Raw genomic sequence first — 22,234 nt, 5'->3', positions numbered from 1 at the left:
ATGAACTTCTTTGAAGACACCTCATTTTTGAAAACAAAAGTTAGGAAAAATATAACAAAAATGTCCGTGTTGTCAACTTAGAAGTTATTTCTACATAAGAAATCAAATCTTCGACATGCAAAGCTATTCGTCAATTACGGTGTATAAAAATGGATTTATTAAAGGTATTTAGCACCCAGTGACAGTATGTCTTGATCACTGAAAAAACAAGAGGCGATATGGTATATCACCGCATACCGTCTCACTTCGACTATTGGCTGCGCCTTCTCATTTTATATGATGTTTGATTGTGCAAAGGTTATGTACAACGGAATTTATAAGTACAAGGATAAATCAAAAAGTAAGGTGAAATTGCCTGTCAAACCCATAGTATTGTGTGTAGCTAATGAATTCTTTTCCATGTTACAGGTAATCTGGTAATAGAAGTGTGACCGCTTGTACAACATTCTATGTCCACCCGTATGGTGCTGAGAGCAACTCAAAGATGGCGCAACGACTGGAACATTACTCCAAGGAGCCCAGTTGATCATGGATGATACCGCTTACGGAACCATAAGAGATATTCAATTCATTGGCGATGTCCTGCAACCGCACTATTCTGTCGTCACGAAACATGGCACCGACGACAGCCACATTCGTGTCGGTGATGGACGTTGATGGTCTGCCACTTCTGCCATCATCTGTGACAGTACTCCTACCACTTGCAAATGCATTACACCACACGAACACTTGTTTCAGCGACATAACACTATCTCCGTAGACCTGCACCAATTCTCGATGAATGTCACATGGTTTTGTTCCCTTGGCCCAGAAAAAACGAATGACACTGCGCACTTCCTCCTTGGCGTAATGTTCCAGTCGTTGCGCCATCTTTGAGTTGCTCTCAGCACCAGACGGGTGGACATAGAATGTTGTACAATCCGTCACACTTCTATTACCAGATTACCTGTAACATGGAAAAGAATTAATTAGCTACACACAATACTATGGGTTTGACAGGCAATTTCACCTTACTTTTTGATTAATCCTTGTACTATTAAAGTGGAATACAAAATACTATCGAGTTTCTTTTCGAGGAGCTGAACTTCCACACACGTGAACGCACAGTAAAAATGATCGCATTAGCCCCATGGCTACGGTGGAGTCTTTCATTTCGATTATAAAGAGTGCATGATCATCTTTAATGATCTTAATTTTAAAACCTTATTGCTAGTGTAATTACATATAATTCGAATCCCACGTTAATTTCTGAATCCACATTTCATATAGCCTGATGTTAAAAAAAGAAGACATACACAGAATCTACATTGCAAGAACTATAATTCTTAACAGAATCCATTTCCATCGCCATGTATATTAGGATTTCGTAACAAAAATATAAAAGGACTGTGGACTAAACGCCAATCGTCACATGCTACTTCAAAATTCTATTTTACCAATCCATATTCAACACTCTAGGCTGCAAAAAAGGTGCGAGGTTTTTGTAATTGCATATCCTAAGGGGAGATGGAGGCTAATTTTTTTTTTTTTTTTTTCGATCACCAGATCTTCGAAACTTAGAACCTTAAAATATTATGTAAATATTCTCCTTGCATCCTAGGCTGAAAATAAAATTAAGTTTCAGGAATTACATATTCTTAGGAGGAATAGGGGAGCTTAATACAGGGTTCCTACTGATCTGGAGAAATCTATTTCCCTTACTTCTCCCTGACCTTCCCTGATCTTTGGCAGGAAATTCCCTGACTTTCTTGACGAGTGTCGGATAATGTTGACATACAAATAAGGAATAAATAATGGTGAATATTTATATATGAGAACATCTATTCTACAGAGACAAATAATAATCAATTGTTCATACGTACATTCCACTCACCACCCATAAAAATCTGAGCAACGTCCCATACTGTGATCATTAATGGTTGGCTAAGCTGAAATTGGTGTACAATTAGTCAGAAAAAGTATATTTTATAAAATTTTCCTGATTTCCACTCTTTTTCCCTGACCTACACCATTTTTCTTAAGTTTTCCCTGACTTCCTGATTTCCTTGACTAATAGGAACCCTGTAATAGTTTGTGTTTGTGTTATTCACTTGCATTCAATAGTGAAGACGAAGACAAATAGAACGCAGAAAGATAAAGAGATGAAAAACATTGTCCGTGAAAACACGTAGGGATATATATATATATATATACAGGGTGTTTCAAAACAACACCGACGTTTGGGAGGTGATTCCTGACACCAAGATAAGACAAAAAGTATAGACCAACCTGGGTGCACAAATGCTTCCTTTCCGAGTTATAGGCTGCCAAAAACATGAAAAAATGAACTTTAAAGGTTCATAGCTCCAAAACTATGGTACCTACCGTAGTCGGGCCAAGACCACTTAGGAACTAGTATGCCCCCTATTCAAATATGCATGTTTTAGAATCCTGCGGTACTTCCGCAACAATTTTTATAGAGGTAGTTCGTGAGTACTTCAACTTATATGCCCGTAGCCAAATTCCCTCCATAAAAATTTTTCCGTGAGTACTCTATGGTTATGAAAGATGAATGTTTGGATAGGGCACATATTAGTTCCTAAATGAAGTCTTGACCCGACTACGATAGGTCTCATAGTTCAGGAGCTATAGATCTTTAAAGTTCCTTTTTTCATGTTTTTGGCAGCCTATAACTCCGAAAGAAAGCGTTTGTGCACCCAGATTGATCTATACTTTTTGTCTTATCTTGGTGTCAGGAATCACCTCCCAAACGTTGTCGGTGTTGTTTTGAAACACCCTGTGTATGCTACTTATTGTATCGGGTGGCGCACGAAAAACCGGGTCGGCACGCCACGAGCATATACAAAAGCATACATAAAGCGCGAAGGTTTGTTACTGAAAACTGTGAACACACTACACAAACGTTGTCGCAACAGGAAGGAAAAAAAAAACGCTATAATAATAATGATAATGCCCAGGCTGCCTGTCTGTGGCGGGCTGGCTTTTCGTGCGCCATCCGATATATTTACATATAATATTACACAATAATTCAAGAATTTAAAAAGTGATTAGTATATATAAGAGCACTCCCTATGCTTTTCTTTCTAGTTATGTACAAATATGCGTATTTTTTTCAAAAGTAATTTTTATGAAAATCGGATTAATATTTTAAAACTTTTTAGTACAATTTGTTAGTTAGTTTTGAATAAAGAAAGTATGTTTTAAAAAATATTTTAAATTTGATTTTACTATTTACATTTTAGTCATACTCAAATACATTTTCTGTCGTTGTAGAATTTTGTTGAGGGTTAAATTGAAGTAACGGGACAAGCACTATTAAAGTGTACGATATAATCGATTATAATCAATCGCGACCAATGCTTTTATAGTCTTATATCCATTTCTTCGTTTCACTCATAAACGGGTCTCGTTTCTTGTGCATTTCGTAAAATAATTGATTATATTTTTTCCTCCTTTTGTTGTATTTTCACAATCGATCAGTTCTTGAAATCTATTTTGCCTTCAAAACCTGAAACGTAATTTACAAGGATCTCCTAGATGTTATGTTACATGCCACCTCTAGAGTATTTTCGGTTGTATAATGGAACAGGATATACAGGGTGTCCGGTAAAGAAGTGCAGATACTTTGAGAGGTGTTAAGAGAGCTCATATTCAGCCAACAGTTTATACGCCAACATATGGCCTACTCCCATTGGTTTCCGAGATAGAAGAAGGGGAGTATCTTTTCAGCCACTGAAACTTGCTGCTGAGTTTCAGTTAATTCCGAATAGCCTGCCAATAATGGTAGAATATCTATGATGAGGATGAATATTATTATAACATTTTATTTATTTATTTATTTATTTTACCTGTTTTGACTTACAATATTGAGTATTGAGAGTATCTCTTATACGTTCTACAGTTGCCATATGTATATAAATGCAAATTATAATTACAACTTATTACACCATTTGTACAGTACACAATTATAAACAAACATCACATGTTAAATTTGTTACATCATTACATCATATTCATACATCGTTATCATTTGCAAATTCCTGAACTGAATAATATGCTTTAGAAAGAACAGAGTACGAATTTTGTTTTGGGTATTAAAATTTACCTCTTTATAATGTAATGGTAATATATTATAGTCTCGTACAATTTAAATAAACATTTTAATGGTATTTCGAGTAATTTTGTTGTACTACGTAAATGTCGTTTAATTGCCGCGTGTTGTATGCATAAATCTCTCTTGTTTGTATAAACATCTGTTTGTTTTGTTTCACGAAGTGTATAGATTTATATATGTATACGCTTGGAAGGGTTAAATTTTTTTGTGATCTAAATATTTGTTTACAGGATGTTCCTTTATTTAGTTTGAATATTATTCGTAGTATTTTCTTTTGTATCCGAAATGTTTCCTGACTGCATGCGGCTGATCCCCAAAAAATAATTCCAAAACTGAGGAGTGACTGAACTTTTGCATAGTATATCGATAATAAATTATTTCGTGAAACTGTATCACGTAACCTAAAGAACGCAAAACATAAAGTAGTTAATTTTTTATTTAATGTTTTAACATGGGTTTGCCAAGACAAATCATCATCGATGTAAACACCAAGTAATTTTGTTGCATTAGAATACTCAATTTCTTTTCCATTAATGTTTAGCGAAGGGAAGGATGGATTATTTCCTGGAAAACGAAAGTTTATTGCGACTGTTTTATCTGTATTTAGGAGAAGGTTATTTGCATTCAACCAAGTAACTATTTTGCTTATAACCTTTTCTGCCTTTACCAATACTGAATTTGGGTCTTCTTCAGTAATAACTATATTTATATCATCAGCATATAAGATGCATTTTGTGGGGTGTAAAGTTTTTATCACATCTTTATGTAAACTATGAATAGAGTAGGGCCCAAAATAGAGCCCTGAGGGACACCTCTGGTAATTTTTGTTAGTTTTGAGAAGAAAGTGCGGGATCGATTTGATTCAACTTTTGTAATTTGAACAGTTTGGCATCTATTTGTTAGGTAGGATGAAAACCAGTGGTTTGCTACGCCACGTATGCCATATTGAGACAATTTATTTAGCATAATATTGTGATCAATTTTGTCAAATGCCTTTGACAGGACAACAACGTGAATCTTTAAGAACATCCTCAGCATAGAGTGTGGTATCCACCCAGTTCTTCTGTTGCTCTAGTGATAATGTTTCCAGTTAATAACAGGAGATAATTCTAAAACAAATAAAAAAAAAATATAGAGACATAGTTTAAAGCTTTCCCTATGTTACTTTCCTTCTTTAAGCATACTTGTAATAATCTGTACGCCATCGGAAAGCTTCCTTCATTACTTTTCGAATGATATATAATTTTCGTCTTTACAACAACTACATGGTGTGCTATACGCAATTAACTGAAAGTCAGCAGCTTTCAGGTGCTGAAAAGGTACCTCCCTTATCTCGATAACCACGGGGAATGATACCGCCCACACCGCGCATATATAGTTTATGCTCTTATAAATGTTTTGGCTTATTATGGTCCCCTAGCATCTCCCAAAATACCTGCACTTTTTCATTGCGCACCCTGTATACTTAGTAGAGAGCAATATTAATAATTTAATTAATTAAGCAAATACCTAGTCGTATCATAAATTCTGTTAGAAAGTAAACACCAGACTACAGGCACAGTTTTTAAGCAAATGTATTATTACTTGGTCGTTACAGAAGCACCGATCTTGCAAATACAGGGCACCTATCACTGTTCAAAATGGCCGGCCCTTTCCTTCACACAGGCCTGAAATCCTTGGGGCCAGTCATCGATCGCGGCACGCACCGTCTCGAGGGGAAAATCCGCCACTGCTTTTATAATAGAACGCTTAAGACTCTTAATATTTCGATGCCTCTTCCTGCAGACGATACTCTCCAAAAGAGACTGCAACTTGTTGACCAATGAGTTCAGGTCGGGGCTACTGGAGGGTCAATCTAATGAGGTGATGAAATCAGACACATTCTTCTGAAACCCCTCATGCGTGTTATTTGCTTTTTGGACCGGTGCCGAATCCTGTTGAAAGCTCCATGGCTCATTTTCGAACATGGTACGGCTCAACAGCTTCACAAGTGGCTCCAATACTGTCGTTTTGTACACTCTAGGAAACGCTTTTACACCACTTTCACAGAAATGAAGGTTAGTTGTGTCATCGTACGATACCCACGGATCCTCAGAGGTCCAACTGGAGCGGGGTGATGGTCTCTGAGGATCCGCGGCGTGTGCTCACGAGTTTCCTGGGATGTTGAGGCGTAAACACTGTCGTTTTGTCGATTGTAAAGTCTCTTCAATCGTGAAGAATTTTTTTCGTCCGTGAAAACAATCCTCCTGTGGCCACCATTTGCGTAACGCTGAAGGAACGTTTCGATTTTTGCTCCCTCTGGACCTTAGATTGGGGAGTGAGGAAATGACCAGTTTTTCTCCGATAAGCTCTGAGACCTAAGTCACTTCTAAGCACACACGACACAGAAATTTTCGGAACGTTTACTGTTTGTTTCCTCACAGGATTTCGTCGAATCCGCGCCACCACTGCTTTTATGAGCTTTTAGCTCCTTACGCTGCGAGTCTACCCTTCCTAGGGCGGTCCTCAATTGTCCCTATATCACAGTATCTCTTTATGGTCCGATGCACGAACATCCTGCTGATCTTCAATTTTTTTTCAGGGTTTTGAAGATGTCCGATTATGATTTGACAACTTTGTGCAGCGCGATTACTGTTACACGATTCTCGAAAGCACCCCTCTCCATTTGACTGGCAGCAAACTTTACCTTTCCGCTATCACAGCAACACACACAATAATAGTGGTTATTGTTTGTTAAAACATTACAAAGTTATCTCTTGAAGCAGTGTTAAATGAACTAGGGATGTGTCTGAACTAGGGATGGCCACATTTTCCGGAAAAACGGAAAATGAAAAATATTTTTTCCGGAAACCGGAAAATTGAAAACGGATGACGGAAAACTTTCCGGAAAAACGGGACGGAAAATTTTCCGGAAAAGCGGAAGACGAAAAATTTACCGAAAATACGGAAACGAAAATTTTTCGGAAAAACGGAAGACGAAAAATATTCCGGAAAAACGGAAACGGAAAATTTTCCGGAAAAGCGGACGAATTTTTTTCGGAAAAACGGAAACGGAAGATTTTCCGGAAAAGCGGAAGACGGAAAAATTTCCAAAAAACGGAAACAAAAAAAATTCCGGAAAATGGAAGACGGAAAATGTGATTTCTGGAAACCGGAAAACTCTTTTTCCGGAAATGGCCATCCCTAGTCTGAAGTTTGTAACAGAATTTATGATACGACTGTGTATATAAAAGTAACAATGGAGAAACTGAGTCATCCGATTTACGTCACTGTGTAACATTTCGTCTTTGTATGACGCCAAGAAATGAGTTGAATAAAGCTTCCAAAATTTGAAGACACGGTTGAACCATTGTAATTTAAACAAAAGCACGTATCGTAAAAAACTTCCCTCGTTTCTATTATGCAGCATTAGTGTAACTTTGACTTGTGTATTCCTCTCTCTTTAAAAACTGAACATTGAGGTTTGCTTGAAATATACCAAATTGAATATGTAATTTCCTTGGAAAATGTTATTTGTTTTATTTCATTCTCTTCCCTGAGCTGAAATTTTTAATGCTATATCTTCATTATTGTTTGGTTTACCTTGTCTGAGAGCAGAGTTTCGGCTTTACTGACTTCACTGACGTAGCCTTTTAGTTGACGTTTCAGGTCCTCCACATCTTCTCTCGCTTTCTCCAGCTCCCTACGTGCTGAGCGACACTCATTATGGGATGCAGCCAAGTCATCTTGAAGGCGGCTGGAAAGGAACAAAATACAAAATGGAAGACAGAAATTATCACAGCTTCTCTAGAATACAGTAAAATGTCGCTGTAATGCACGCCAGTATAACGAAACGTTTACAATTGTGATTTGAGGGATGTTAAATAAGTTTCTAGACAAACCTAGTAAATAAACTCATATTTCAAAATACTTATAGTATGTTATGTAACTATATCAGGGATATAGAAGCAAAACCTGCTTAAAAAACCATTTTTCAATTTTGTCAGGAAACGAAACAAACGTGACTCTCTTACGTTTCAGAATTGTTGAACAATTGTTTTTCTTCACTACTTAATGCAGATGAGTGAAATCTACCACTAAAGAAAAACAGTTGTTCAACAACTCTGAAACATAAGGGAGTCACTTTTGTTTCGTCTCGTGACAAAACTCAACACTGGATTTAGCAGGTTTTGCTTCTATACCCCCTGATATTTTGGAGGACGTTTTGCAAAAAATCGTAAATGTGTTTCAAATACTTCTTTTTTGGTGCAGGTTTGAAGTAACCATGGCGGAGCACATTGTGACTTTACAAAATGTCAGAAGAGAGTAGTCATCAAATACTTCTTCTCAAAGAATATGAAAGTGAAGAAAATTTTTGATGAATTGACACAGAAAATGGTCAATGACTGTCCATACAGCTCAGTAAAATCGTGGGTAGCACAGTTCAGGATGGGCAGAAGAAGCACCGAAGTTGAGGAGAGGTGTGGAAGACCCGCACCAGTGGTGACCGCGGAAACTGTGAATCATGTGCAACTGTGCATCAGGGGCGGATCCAGGACGGACTTTTGAGGAAGGGTAGGTGGGTTGGAATACTGCTACTTTTAAGAGGTCCGAACTCTGGGATTGGTTTTATTTATATATAAAAAATAAGAAAGTTTCCTCTTCTGGAGGGGGGGGTGATTGCCCCGATCGCCCTCCCCCCAGCAGACAAGGGAACTGGTCTGTCACGTATTGCAGAGACCCTAGAATCAGTGTGGAGCGTGTGCATTACATCGTGCATGAAGAACTTGGTATGAAAAAATTGTCGGCAAAATGAGTGCCCAAATTTCTTACAGCTGATCAGAATCGGACAAGACGAGGCTGTGCACAGAGTGCGTTGCGCTGTTATTCAGTGAGTGTTATTTCCCACATCCCCTCTATTCTCCAGATCTGGGCCCCTCAGACGAATATCTTTTCCCAAAACTTAAGATGCACCTGAACGGAACTGAATTTAGGGACACTAATGGCGTTATAGCAACTGATGAGGAATAGTTTGCAGCACAAAACAAACCATGTTTTATTATTATGGTGTAGAATTGCTTCAGGACCGTTGCATCACGTGTGTCAACCTACAAGGCAACTACGTTGAATAAAATACTATCACTATGTATCTGGCGTCATGTTTCCATCCGAGGCCAGAAACTTATCTAACCCCCTCGTATTCTTTTGAGCTTCTTCCCTTTTCCCTATTTAATGTATGTTAAAACATTACATTTAAACGAATTAACGAATGAAAACTTCGTCTTTTTTTGCCTATATTGGACTTTATTTCCTCAAAATAATTAAATTATTTTTTAAAAAAATATAGGCCAAACATTTTTCTTACTACTTATTTTATTCTTCAGATGATATGGGAGTCATTTGAGAGCACTGAGAGTACAAGGGAATCAAGTCCATTTACCGAAGTTGTGAGGAAACGGGGCATAAAGTTTGTAACGTGCGCTTAATTGCATGGAGAATTTAATATTATTTGTATATTATACGAGGTGCTTTCAAGTTACAACACCTCCCAATTCTTTCTCAGACTGGTAACAGATAGAAACGTGGTGTTTGTTTTAAAATACGCGATCATTCGTTGTCAATGCGTGACAAAGATGGCAACACCATACGGGACAAAGAACTACAGTGCCAGGTGCCAGCAGTGAGAGTGATGACTGTTTTTGATACTTACGATACTCGTAACATGGCGACGTAGAACAGCGAATAATAATTCGTTTTCTCTATTTGCGTGGTGTGACACCGCTCGAAATTCATCGCCAGTTCAGTGAGACATGTGGGGATGCTGTCATGGATGTGTCTAATGTGTGTTCGTGAGTGCGACAGTTCAAAGAAGGCAGAACGTTGTGTGACAACAAACCAAGGCAATCTCGGCCTCACACAAGCCGGTCTTACAACAGTGTGCACAGATCCCATGTAAATACCAAGTTGGGAGGCGATGTGTTCCACACTCATTCGGGAATCCTCCAAAACAACTTTTTTCACTCCTTCGATCAAATCGTTAGACCGGCTCGGGTAAGACCGAGATTTCTTGGTTTGTTCTCATACGACATTCTGCCTTCTTTGAACTGTCCCAAAGGCGAACGCACATTATACCCATTCTCATCCCAAATAGCATCCTATTTTCTTCCAATCTCCCACCCGCAACTAGGGGCGAATGCGGGGGGGGGGGCGATTCCCCCCAGAAGAAGAAACTTTTTCTTGTATATATATATATATATATATATATATATATATATATATATATATATATATATATATATATATATATATAACAAAACCATTCCCAGAGTTTGGAACTCTTAAAAGTAGCTTTAAGTGGTAGTATCACAACCCCCCCAGAAGTCCGTCCTGGATCCGCCCCTGCCCGTAACCCACTCCAAGCTATCGCACCTGCGCAATATTAAAGTTTGAATGACCCGATCACTAGTTGCCTTATTACTTTTGTACAGGTCTCTAAAATTTGTATCTTTCATGAGTGTCATACTGCAGGTCCTTAGTTAGTAACACTGACTACTAAATGTGGTGCCCGGTATTGTGAGTTTTCGTTTTAAGGTGTGAATATGAAATATGCATTAACCTGACGTAGTATCATTTTAAGACAATAAAACTTTATGATAAGTTCGCATCACAGTTGTTCCTGTGGTATTGAAGAATATGTCAAACAATGTCCCCTTGTCGATATTTCCATCTTACAAATTTTCATCGACATTGTCTATTAGTTTAAAAGTCATGGTTCATTTCCTCAATAGATATGCAGTATGTCAAATTGTTTGAACTTTCTGTGCTGGATTTGACAACAGTATCCCTTCCTCCCCCAACCTTCTTTTGACCGCATTTGCGGGGTTGCAATATCTCAACACCCAATGTATCTGTCTCTCTCTCTTTCCCCCAATACTATCGCTAATGTGAAACAGATGTCAGGCCCCCACATTTCATTGCAATCGAGTATTATATGTAAGAAAACTATACAGGGCGTTTTAAAACAACACCGACAACGTGTGGGAGGTGATTCCTGACACTAAGATAAGACAAAAAGTATAGACTTACGTGGGTGCACAAATGCTTCCTTTTGGAGTTATAGGCTGCCGAAAACATTAAAAAAAAAGAAGAAGAAGAATGAAGTTTAAATGTCCATAGCTCCAATACTATGGGACCTACCGTAATCGGGTCAAGACTTTACGTAGGAACTAGTATCTGCGCTATCCAAAAACACGTGTTTCAGAATCCTGTGATACTCACACAACAATTTTTATAGAGGGAGTTTGGCTACACTACATAATTCGAAGTACTCACCATAAAAACTGTTGCGGAAGAACCCCACGATTCTGAAGCATGGATATTTGGATAGGGCACATAGTAGTTCCTAAGTGAAATCTTGACCCGACTACGGTAGGTCCTATAGTATTGCAGCTATGGACCTTTAAAGTTCATTTTTTCATGCTTTCGGCAGCCTATAAGTCTGAAAGGAAGCATTTGTACTCCAAGGTTGGTCTATACTTTTCGTCTTATCTTAGTGTGAGGAATCATCTCCCAAACGTTGTCAATGTTGTTTTGAAACACCTTGTATATGCTGAACAGTAATCTTCTAATCAATGACTGAAAGGACAGCGTTTGGAATTGTGGCAACTAAGTGTCCACGTGGACTTGACAAGAGGCTATTAAATGCTGGAAATGAGGGTTCTGGTTGGCCATTTAGTTATCGGGGGTGTTTTTCACTAGCCACCACACGTAGAAGATGGCATCCTTTATATACAAACTGCACATCTATTGAATAAATAAACTATACACGAGTGTTTCAAGATAAATGGTCCACCCTGTATATATGTATGAAATTGAAAATTTTCTCCTCTAATATGCCAGTTAAAAAAAAGGAACTAAAAAGATAAGTAAAGGTTTCGATACTGTATCAGTATCTTTACACGACACAAATTGTTTGTGTTAGATTTGAGATCCGGTATCACAACACACATGTGTCTGATGAAGGTACTAATTCAGTATCGAAACCTTCAAGTAGCTATATATTTTATAAGTCATGTATTCCCTTGTCAGTATACAGGGTGTCTCAAAAGTCCCCTGACATAAGGAAACTCATTTATTATCAGAGTTACAACAAAATGTAAGAGGGCAAACCGTTTCCAAATATGATGTTTTCAATCTCAAGTGAAGGATTTTTTGTTTTTAAATCGGACGAGCCGTTTGGTCTTATATTCTACATGCGCCCAATGTTAAATGAAAATGCAACGTTCCCATTAACATGGACCCACAATATAAGTGAATTAAGTTACTGTCTTTTACGCCCCTCTCGATGGCAACGTAAGTTACGTAACATCTCGATGGCAGCCCCCATTTCAAACAGTAACTTCATTGACCTATGTTGTGGGTGGATTTAATACGTATTTGTATAAAATCATAAATGTAAGGTCAATATGTAATTCAACACATAATAAAAATAAATAATACCTATTTTCCCAAATGGCAGCGTTTTTCTCTTGAACAGTTTTGTCCAATTCCTTTCGTAATTTGTCCGCTTCTCGTTCAAACTTGCGTTCTTCTTGTTCTCGTCTCAAAGTCTCGTCCAGGGACACGCTGGAAGTAAAAAAGAAAAATAAAAACATTCATACACTATTAACGTTATAGTGCTCTATCATTTACGAGCTAATAATATTTCATAATTTTACTGAACGTAACTGTATTGTTCCTGACTTCCTGAAATCAAAACACTTTTACTACACTTAATTTACATTTAAAATAGTTTTAGAATACTTCGCTCGCATCACTGACCGGGCATACTAAAGATCCCTTGAATTCTTTCCTCTGTTTCCAATTCTTCCGTAATATTGGGTATACTTTTGATCTAGCACAACACTGCCTTAGCCAGAAATACTTCCTATATAACGCGTCAAAATTACTTATTGAATATATACAGACGCGGATCCAAGGGGGGCTATAGCCCCCTCTCCTTGACGCTCAATTATACACTGGATAAAATGGGCTTCAATCCTGCTTTACACTGGATAAAGCGGCAAACTATGGTTTAGCCCCTCCCTTAATCATATCCTGGATCCGCCACTATATATATATATATACAGGTTGGCCCAAAAGTAGGTATACACCCCTGCATTGATCAAGTATAGCATTCTAGCTTATAGGTTTATTTGCTTCGGCAGTTCCGAGCTAAAGATATACGTAAAAAGACTTGACAACAACAAATAATAAAGACATTAAGTATACCTGATGGGTAAGAATAAGAAATTATATATTTAAAAAAAAAAAAAAAAAAAAAAAAACAATGAATTTATCGGTATGGGACTGTATACCTATTTTTGGGCCACCCTAAATCCGAAATCACGGTTGGCCGTTACACCATGTCATGTAAGAGAAAGTGATACAAGTAAGATCCATAAGGTACATTACCAGAGTTGCCAAATTCAGCTAACAGAATTATCGAATTTCGTCTTTAAAATTATCGTATAGTCGTTATGCGTGTGACAATTGTAGATATAAGTATAATACTAGTGGGTCAGTCCATGTCAATTCATCCAGGTCATGAAACCCATAGTCTCAGAATGGCATGAGGATTTTTCTGTTTACTCTACTTGCCATCCTTATTGATCACATCAAATTTTAATTTGATATCTTATATACTTTTTTAGTTAAATTTTTTTTAGTTTGGTAAAATATACGTTTTTGTTGTTGCCGAGGGTTAAAGAGATTACGACATTGATATACTAAAAAGATCATAACTTTGTTAATTCTCATCATATCACAATGATTTTTTTCACTAAAATGATCACAATAAGATACAGAATAAGGTAAAAATACATTCAGCTACTTGTACTTGAATTTTTGTAGTACATATTACCTCAAACCTGGATATTACGATTTTTTAAAAGAAAAAAACATAAAATTTTAAAATACAGTAAAAACTTAAAGGCACTACATAAACCAAAGTATTTTATATGTATTTATAAGCCTAAAGGCATGAGCTAATGTGTTCTGAAAGAAAAACTGTGGGTTTTTAACTGCAAATATTTTTAAACCATTTATTTTTAGAGTACGGCCAGGTATTTCAAGAAAATCGCAGACCTTCACGTTGGCAGCCCTGGCGTTGTCCCTAATTGTCACAGGGACATGAACCATATCTCGTTACAAAGCTTATGGAACACAGATTCCAACAAGTTAACTTCTGTGCCCCCTTGTTTCCAACCCACAGAAGAAGAAGAAGAAGAAAAATTGCTTTTTTCAAAAAAATATTTTGTCGGACTCTGGCAACACTGTTCATTCTCATACGCAGGAAAAAAATTCTCGCATACACATCACACATTGGGTGGAATCATATAAAAAATAAAGGGCCTAGGTGCAATAGCTTGCGAGATAAAAATTCGAAACCTCGTATATACTATGGTCAACCTGTATATATTTTACGAAGGAACTGTGGTCTACCCTCAGGTTGGCAACCCTGGCGACTTCCCTAATTGTCACAGAGACGCGAATGATACCTCGTTGCAAAGCTTAAGGAACACTGGTTCCAATGAGGTAACTTTTGTGCCCCCCCCCCCTCCTGGTTCCCAACCCACAAAAGAAGAAGAAAATAGCTATTCACTATGAGTTTAATGAATTATACATATTCATCACATACAACATATTGAATATAATCGGTGAACGAAAAAAGAATTTACCAAGTCATCTTAAAGTCCTGAAGTGGTTCATTTACTATTTACACCATAGAGGTCCTGAAGTGGAATTACAGAAAATGTTTAAATAAAACACTAGCAACATTTTATTTCTGAGCTTGCATTTGTTTCAACATCTTGTTGCACTGAAGATTGATTGAACCTATTTCCTTTTCGGAAAAATAATACATTCTTCCGGATGCTTTTGTGACTGGGAGGGGGGGTTACACATGAAATTATGTTACTCATAAGAATCCAGCAAACATCTTCTTTTGGGGGCCAGTGAAAAGATGGAGCAGGCCCATGGGGATGCATAAATTTAATTTTAACGTCTCCTTTATCTTCATGTTTTGACAAAACTAATCCAAAATACCCTCGGTCATCATAAAGGCATGCAATGTAATTGTGCACACCCACAACAAGCATTTTCACCGAATGATTTTCTCCAGAAAAGTTGAATATTGTGCAAAAGTTGTCATCTAAACTTACTCGATTTGTTCCAGTGGAGTCTTCAGGTTTGGACTCAAAGTGATGAAGACTACGTGTTCCAGGTACTGTCCTGGCTTGAGTGAAACGCCCTTCTAAGTTTTTTCGTGCCTCTATCAATGTTTCTTTTCTAATCATTGTGAACTTTATATTTTCAAAAATAAAATAAAAAAAAAAATAAAAATAATAATAATAATAAAAAATTCGGAATTATCAATAGCACTGCCAGGACCACGTTGGAGACTTGCTTTTGTCACGATGCGCTTGACAGTGCCACCTATACCGTCACAAGGAGACTTCCCATGGCTGGTGGCAAAAAAACACCATGTAGCTTTTAATCCAAAGTCTTTTTCATGAACTCATGTGGTTCAGATTCCACGTTAATCAGTAGGTCCACGTCTCATATAGCCTCGCTGCTGAAAGGGACGCTAAACTGAAATCAACTCAACTCAACTCTTTTTCATGAACCTGAGGGCTGTTGGATTCGCACTCCTCAAGATACCGAACGAAATTGCTACCTAAACTGATATAAGATTCCAACGAACTGTTTTGATTTCTGAAATACTTTGTGAAACAATATTACTTTCTAAATACATTAAATATATTTTTAATTTATTAAAAACTAAGACAGTTATCGAAAGCGCTTATGAGTAAAAATAATAAAATTATATTGGTTATTTGATTTTAAAGTTTACTGTAAAAGCTTATGCGCAGTTGTATTAGTTCTAGAACATTGATAAATTTACTGCAGCTTAAATAATTTAACATCTTCAGCTTGATTAAAATGTCATAATTTCATTACGCCTTACATGTAAATCATTCAATGAGTTTTTCAGAAAGTAAAATATGCACCAGTTTAACCCTTAGAAGATGCCTGGCTCATCCCTTTCTCTTAGCGCCAGTACTTCAAACCTCTGTTGCTCGGCTCCTAATGAATCTAGACTGTCCCTCCCCATGCCGAATCCGTAGGAGAAAGTGATTTTTCTTTTATGACAAAGAACAGTGTTGCCAAAGTCCCACAAAAGTTACCTCATTGGAACCAGTGTTCCGTAAGCTTTGCAACGAGGTATCATTCGCGTCTCTGTGACAATTAGGGAAGTCGCCAGGGTTGCCAACCTGAGGGTAGACCACAGTTCCATCGTAAAATATATACAGGTTGACCATAGTATATACGAGGTTTCAAATTTTTATCTCGCAAGCTATTGCACCTAGGCATGGGCGTCTCTGGCGGGGGGACGAGGGGGACACGTCCCCCCCAATATTTTGAAGTACAAAATATTCAATATTTTATTCTAATTCATTTATTTACTAACGATAGAATAACATATAAATAATAATTTTTTTTATTTGGAATATAATATTCAGGCTGCGAAATGATTATAACAGAGTTCTTGATATATCTCAGGGGATTCGTGAAGGTAAGCAGAAGGATAAAAATAGAATCGAAGATAATAAACAGATTGGACTAGGAAGTACCATTTAAATCAACTTCTTTGATGTCCCCCCCACCCCCCAAATTTTACATACCAGAGACGCCAGTGCACCTAGGCCCTTTATTTTTTATATGATTCCACCCAATGTCTGGTGTGTATGCGAGAATTTTTTTCCTTTGTATGACAATGAACAGTGTTGCCAGAGTCCGACAATTTTTTTTTTGAAAAAAGCTTTTCTTCTTCTTCTTCTGTGGGTTGGAAACAAGGGTGCACAGAAGTTAACTTGTTGGAATCTGTGTTCCATAAGCTTTGTAACGAGATATGGTTCATGTCCCTGTGACAATTAGGGACAACGCCAGGGCTGCCAACGTGAAGGTCTGCGATTTTCTTGAAATACCTGGCCGTACTCTAAAGATAAATGGTTTAAAAATATTTGCAGTTAAAAACCCACAGTTTTTCTTTCAGAACACATTAGCTCATGCCTTTAGGCTTATAAATACATATAAAATACTTTGGTTTATGTAGTGCCTTTAAGTTTTTACTGTATTTTAAAATTTTATGTTTTTTCTTTTAAAAAATCGTAATATCCAGGTTTGAGGTAATATGTACTACAAAAATTCAAGTACAAGTAGCTGAATGTATTTTTACCTTATTCTGTATCTTAATGTGATCATTTTAGTGAAAAAATCATTGTGATATGACGAGAATTAACAAAGTTATGATCTTTTTAGTATATCAATGTCGTAATCTCTTTAACCCTCGGCAACAACAAAAACGTATATTTTACCAAACTAAAAAAAAATTAACTAAAAAAGTATATAAGATATCAAATTAAAATTTGGTGTGATCAGTAAGGATGGCAAGTAGAGTAAACAGAAAAATCTTCATGCCATTCTGAGACTATGGGTTTCATTTGATATTTTAGCTGGATGATTTGAAATGGACTGACCCTAGTAATAACAGGAATAATATACAGGGTGTCCCAGGAGGAAGGGGCAATACTTCGGAAAATGGTAGTATGGGTGTTTCTACGTAAAAAAAAAAAGTTCATGTGAACATAGGTCCTAACCTCAACGGTTTGAGAACTACAGGTTGTGAACGATTTTTGACTTTCTGTTGATTATTATTCACCCTGTATTTATTCTACAGAGATGATGCATAGTGGATTTGAAAGGTGCTGGAATAGTCTTTCCAACGGTATGTAACATGTGACAGCAGCTTCTTTGGAAAGAAAGTTATTGAGGGAAATTTGGGAATCACTGTTGCCATCCAATTCCCTTACATAATCTTAACTTTCCTTCAATAACCCCCTTTACAAAGACACCACTGCCACATATTGCATACCGTTGAAAGGTCATTCTATCACCTTTCAAATCCACTACATCCAGGCCTGTATCCAGAGGGGGTCTAGGGGGGCTCCCCCTAAATTTTTGCGGGCCCCTCTAAAATTTTCACGGTAGGCTTGCAAATGAACTATAATATGGTTGGTTCGGCCCCCCCTAACTTCAGCGGGCCCCCCTTACATTTTTGGACTGGCTACCGGCCTGACTACATCCCATCTCTGTAGAATAATTACAGGGTGAATAATACGTAGCATGAAGCTAAAAACGTTTCACAACCTGTAGCTCTCAAACCGTTGAGATTAGAACTTAAGTTCATACGACTTTCTTTCTTTGTTTAGAATCACTATTTTCCTACCATGCATACTACCCTTTTCCGAAAATTGCCCCTTCCTCCTGGGACACCCTGTATAATAAACTCAGGGGCGTAAATAAGGGCCCCGCAGACCCTGCATTGCGGGGGGCTCAAGTCATCAGGGGGCCCCAAATCATGAAGTGGGACGTAGAGAAGGCGCCCCACTCCATGCTGTTTGCGAGGAGACCCCCAAGCCTTTAGTTACGCCACTGAATAAACTGATCTAGTAATCAACAGTTTCGAACTCCAAATCGGCGTCACTGGTCCTCATCATTTTTTAAAAATCTTATTAATACTACTCTGAACAACAATATTTCAATCCCCTCGGAAACCTAATTAAATTTAAGAAATGGGTTCAGGCTTGCCATTTGCCAATTTTCAAATTGTTATTGAGTAATTTTAGCGGGAATGAGAGTTAAAATCCTCAATGTGTGCGTATGTGTGTTTTGTAATTATCTAATGCACATTTACAATTTATTTGAACATTAAAGACTGTTTGGTTTACAAAACTTTTAATTACCGAGAAATAAAAATGGCTAGAAATAAGCAATTACGAGTGTAAAATTGACCAAAATTATAACTACTGCCTATACCAAACCAAACCACTTCGCGTAATAGACCTTTTTGTGAGCCTGAGCTGCTCCAACGCCATCTGTTAACCAATAGCTGAACTACGTCCAGTCTAGCGACGACAGCACGCTGCGTTGCCCTAACAGGCGTATCAGAAGATTTTTTTAGGCCTAGTGGCGGGAGTCACATCTTTTATTCACGTGACTTCCCAGTTTGTATCACGACGCTGGGTGGACGTCGCAAATTGGGAAGCGCCCGAAAATTGAATCCAACGCTCTAACCACTAGGCTACAGTGTCTCTTACATTGGTTATACAGCATGTTAAAATAGCTAGATTTAGCCATAAAATGGCTACACTCGCAACACTGCTGAGATGTCCGAACTCGCGAGCCCGTATTAGTACTATAGTACGGAAGGTATAACGTCGTTGGCTTCCCGCGAAAAGTTGTAGTGACGTTTATGGGGAGTGGCTAGCTTGGTTACACGTGGCTCACTGAGCAAAGTAGACGGTTGGTGGTGATTGGTTACCCTTTTACCACACCCCCAGAGACAAGCAGATCCAAGCGCGGGAAGCCAACGACGTTATACCCTTCTGGACTATAGTCCCAGCCCAAGCCCTTAGTGAGCGCGCCTTCCTCGTCGGTTATCCACGAAAGTTTGCTTGTGCTCCTACCCCCTCGGGCTTGTGTTTTCGGACGTAGTCCAATCAATATTATAGCTATTAATGACCATCTCCTTAATCCTCTATTTTCATCTCCATTCCTGCTACTGATGGAAGGAACTTCCCTACCGAGTGCAAGTCTCCTGGCACCTGCTATGTCGGCGCCCGAACTGTAAGGCAAGCTCACCTCTCCCATTGTAGCATCCGAAGGCACTGCAAGGAACCGAATCCCACTGTATGACCCTAACTTGCCAGAGTCCAACCGAGTACTGGGAATATAAAGGAGGAGGGGAGGGAGCTAAATACTAGCTCAGTCCCCTTACACATATTCAACACTGTGCTCAGGTATTACATATAGTACACTCCCGGATCAAATGGCACATGTTACTCGTCCATTTGAAAAAAAGGGCCAAGCTTCCAGGGAGTAATCTACACCCCCTAACACTCCTCCAAATTTCTTTACACACACCCATTGATGGAAAAGGAATACTTCCCCAAATCCAATTGTACCAATTGGTATCATATAGGTTATTTATTACATCACGTTAAAAAAGGTTTAGCGTTGAGGAAAGAAGGCTCTACTCTTATTTCTTTATTTCACTTCAAAATACGAAGCGACCTCGTTTTCATGTACGACTTCGAGAACCACATGACCTCATTGTTTCGGGCAGTGTTTCGATCGAAACAATTGACAAAACAGACCGCTCATACCTACCCTCCTGGGCTCGGCGGTCGTTTCCGAGAAAAGAGATTGATGGACAGATGCAGATGACTGAAATTGGCAACGTCTTGAGCGGTCATTAACCTACCTCCTCCTCAATAAAGAAAAAATGTGACAATGTAGTAATTAGTCTATACCAGATTCAGTTGGTAACTGCTACTCTGCAACAGGCTCGCAACCAGAGGGGGGCTAGGGAGCGCCTGGCCCTCCGTAAATTTTTCATGTCCCCTCCAGACCTTAATAAAAAATGCAAAATTTAGATATTTGTAAGAGAATTTGTAATGAATTGGCCCCCTCTAACATATTCATGGCCCCTCAAAGCTCTGTGGCTAGTTTCGAGCCTGTTCTGCGAGTGGTGTATCAACGGACGGACGTTAGAAGGGAGTAGTCAAAACGTTTTAAGAAATGAAGAGATCAATCGAAGTAAGAATTATTTATTTTTTAGACTGAGTCTAGTGTTATGCGGGAATGCATTTGGCGCTAGCTTTTTTGTAAAGTATATTTTTATTCATGTAAATTTATTGAGCGGAACAGGGCTCATAGCGAGTCACTTTTTTTTTCGTGTTATTTATGTTTTGGATTGACAGTTTTCTAAGAAAAGTATAAAAACAAATGGAAAAAGGCAGAAACTTGTTACTCATTACTCTTCTGAAAGCTTCAGTACTTGCTGCCACATGTGAAACAGTCAGCTTTATTCTCACTTCAGCTTTTATACTTTCTAAAGCACAGTGGACGGTTGGTAGATGCTTAAGCTCTCAAGGTGGGGTTGAGAACCCTTCTGTGTCTATTCTTTCTTCTATCATAATAATATTTTAGTTTTCTCTCGTAATAGTTAACGCTCCGCTGAATGTTGTGTGTGTGTGTGTGTGTGTTTGTGTGGTTCATCATGTTCGTCTTGTGTTATGCTTCTTGTGTGTTCTTCTTAGGAGTAGGTGATGAATTTGAATATTTCACGTTTTTGAGAACTCTTAATGCTAACTTAATGTAATGTCTAGGATGTAGAAATTCGGAAATAGGCCAGAACTGGTTCCACTTACTCAGAAGCTTTTTACGTCTGCTTACCGTAACTACAAAGCATACTTAGAAAACCTAAGAAAGGAGGAAGCTCAGAAAGAAGTAAAGAAGAAACAAAACAACAAACAAAGAGAGAGGTGGATAAATTGACAAAGAAAAAAGGGGCATGATGAGATTTTGGTCACTTTTTCGTGTGCTTTGGGTCATTTTTGGTAACTTTACAACTATTTACAAGAGAACAGACCACTATGAGCCCTGGGACTATTAAAATTAAGGTACATTAAAAAACACAAAACAGAAAGATACAAAATATTTGTAAATTAAAAAACTGGATTTCTGGAAAACAACTTCAATGAATAATTTTCTTATAAAAGATATTCAGAGCCAATAACGTAGCCAAGAAGGGGCAGGAACGGAGATAAAGAGATCAAATAATATTACAACAATTAACGTTAACAACAGGGATAGAATATTAAAGTAATGAAATTGGAACTATGTACAGTATTAATTACTAAACGAATGTGATTTCAGCATGGGACAAGGGAATTTTTTCCAATTAATATTTTGGAAAAAATCACCCACTAAAACTTGCTGGGGGTGAATAAATTGAAATAATAGAAGAATTTTGCAAAATAATTACAATAATTCGTATGTAATCAATTCAAATGTAATTACTGGCTAAAATAGTGGAAGTTAATTCCTAATACAGTAAAACTTCTCTTAACGGCCATCTCTTAATAGTGGACACCTTCATAAGAGGACAAAATTTCTTATTCTTCCATGCCATAAATATGTGTGGTGTAGTGTTATGAGAGAGAACCTTTCCTTTTATGGACATCTCTCATTTAC

The 22,234-nt window shown here is 37.8% G+C and overlaps 1 protein-coding gene across 5 annotated transcripts in view; it reads right to left on the bottom strand.

Moving 5' to 3' along the window:
* LOC145669542 (uncharacterized) overlaps nucleotides 1-22,234 on the bottom strand; it is a 505,866-nt gene that overhangs the window by 31,945 nt on the left and 451,687 nt on the right. For all 5 annotated transcript variants that reach the window (XM_081737727.1, XM_081737728.1, XM_081737730.1 and 2 more), the window contains 2 exons: nucleotides 12,593-12,718; nucleotides 7,697-7,850 (listed from right to left, as the gene is read on the bottom strand). In XM_081737727.1, the coding sequence (XP_081593853.1) occupies nucleotides 7,697-7,850; nucleotides 12,593-12,718 (280 nt within the window). The remainder of the gene's footprint in view (nucleotides 1-7,696; nucleotides 7,851-12,592; nucleotides 12,719-22,234) is intronic.

Source organism: Thermobia domestica, chromosome 14 (genome assembly GCF_964235325.1).
Source record: "Thermobia domestica chromosome 14, izTheDome1.hap1.1, whole genome shotgun sequence".
NCBI classification, from domain to species: Eukaryota; Metazoa; Arthropoda; class Insecta; order Zygentoma; family Lepismatidae; genus Thermobia; species Thermobia domestica.
Note: the sequence above shows the minus strand (reverse complement) of the source record. Positions and strands in the feature narration are given on the sequence as shown.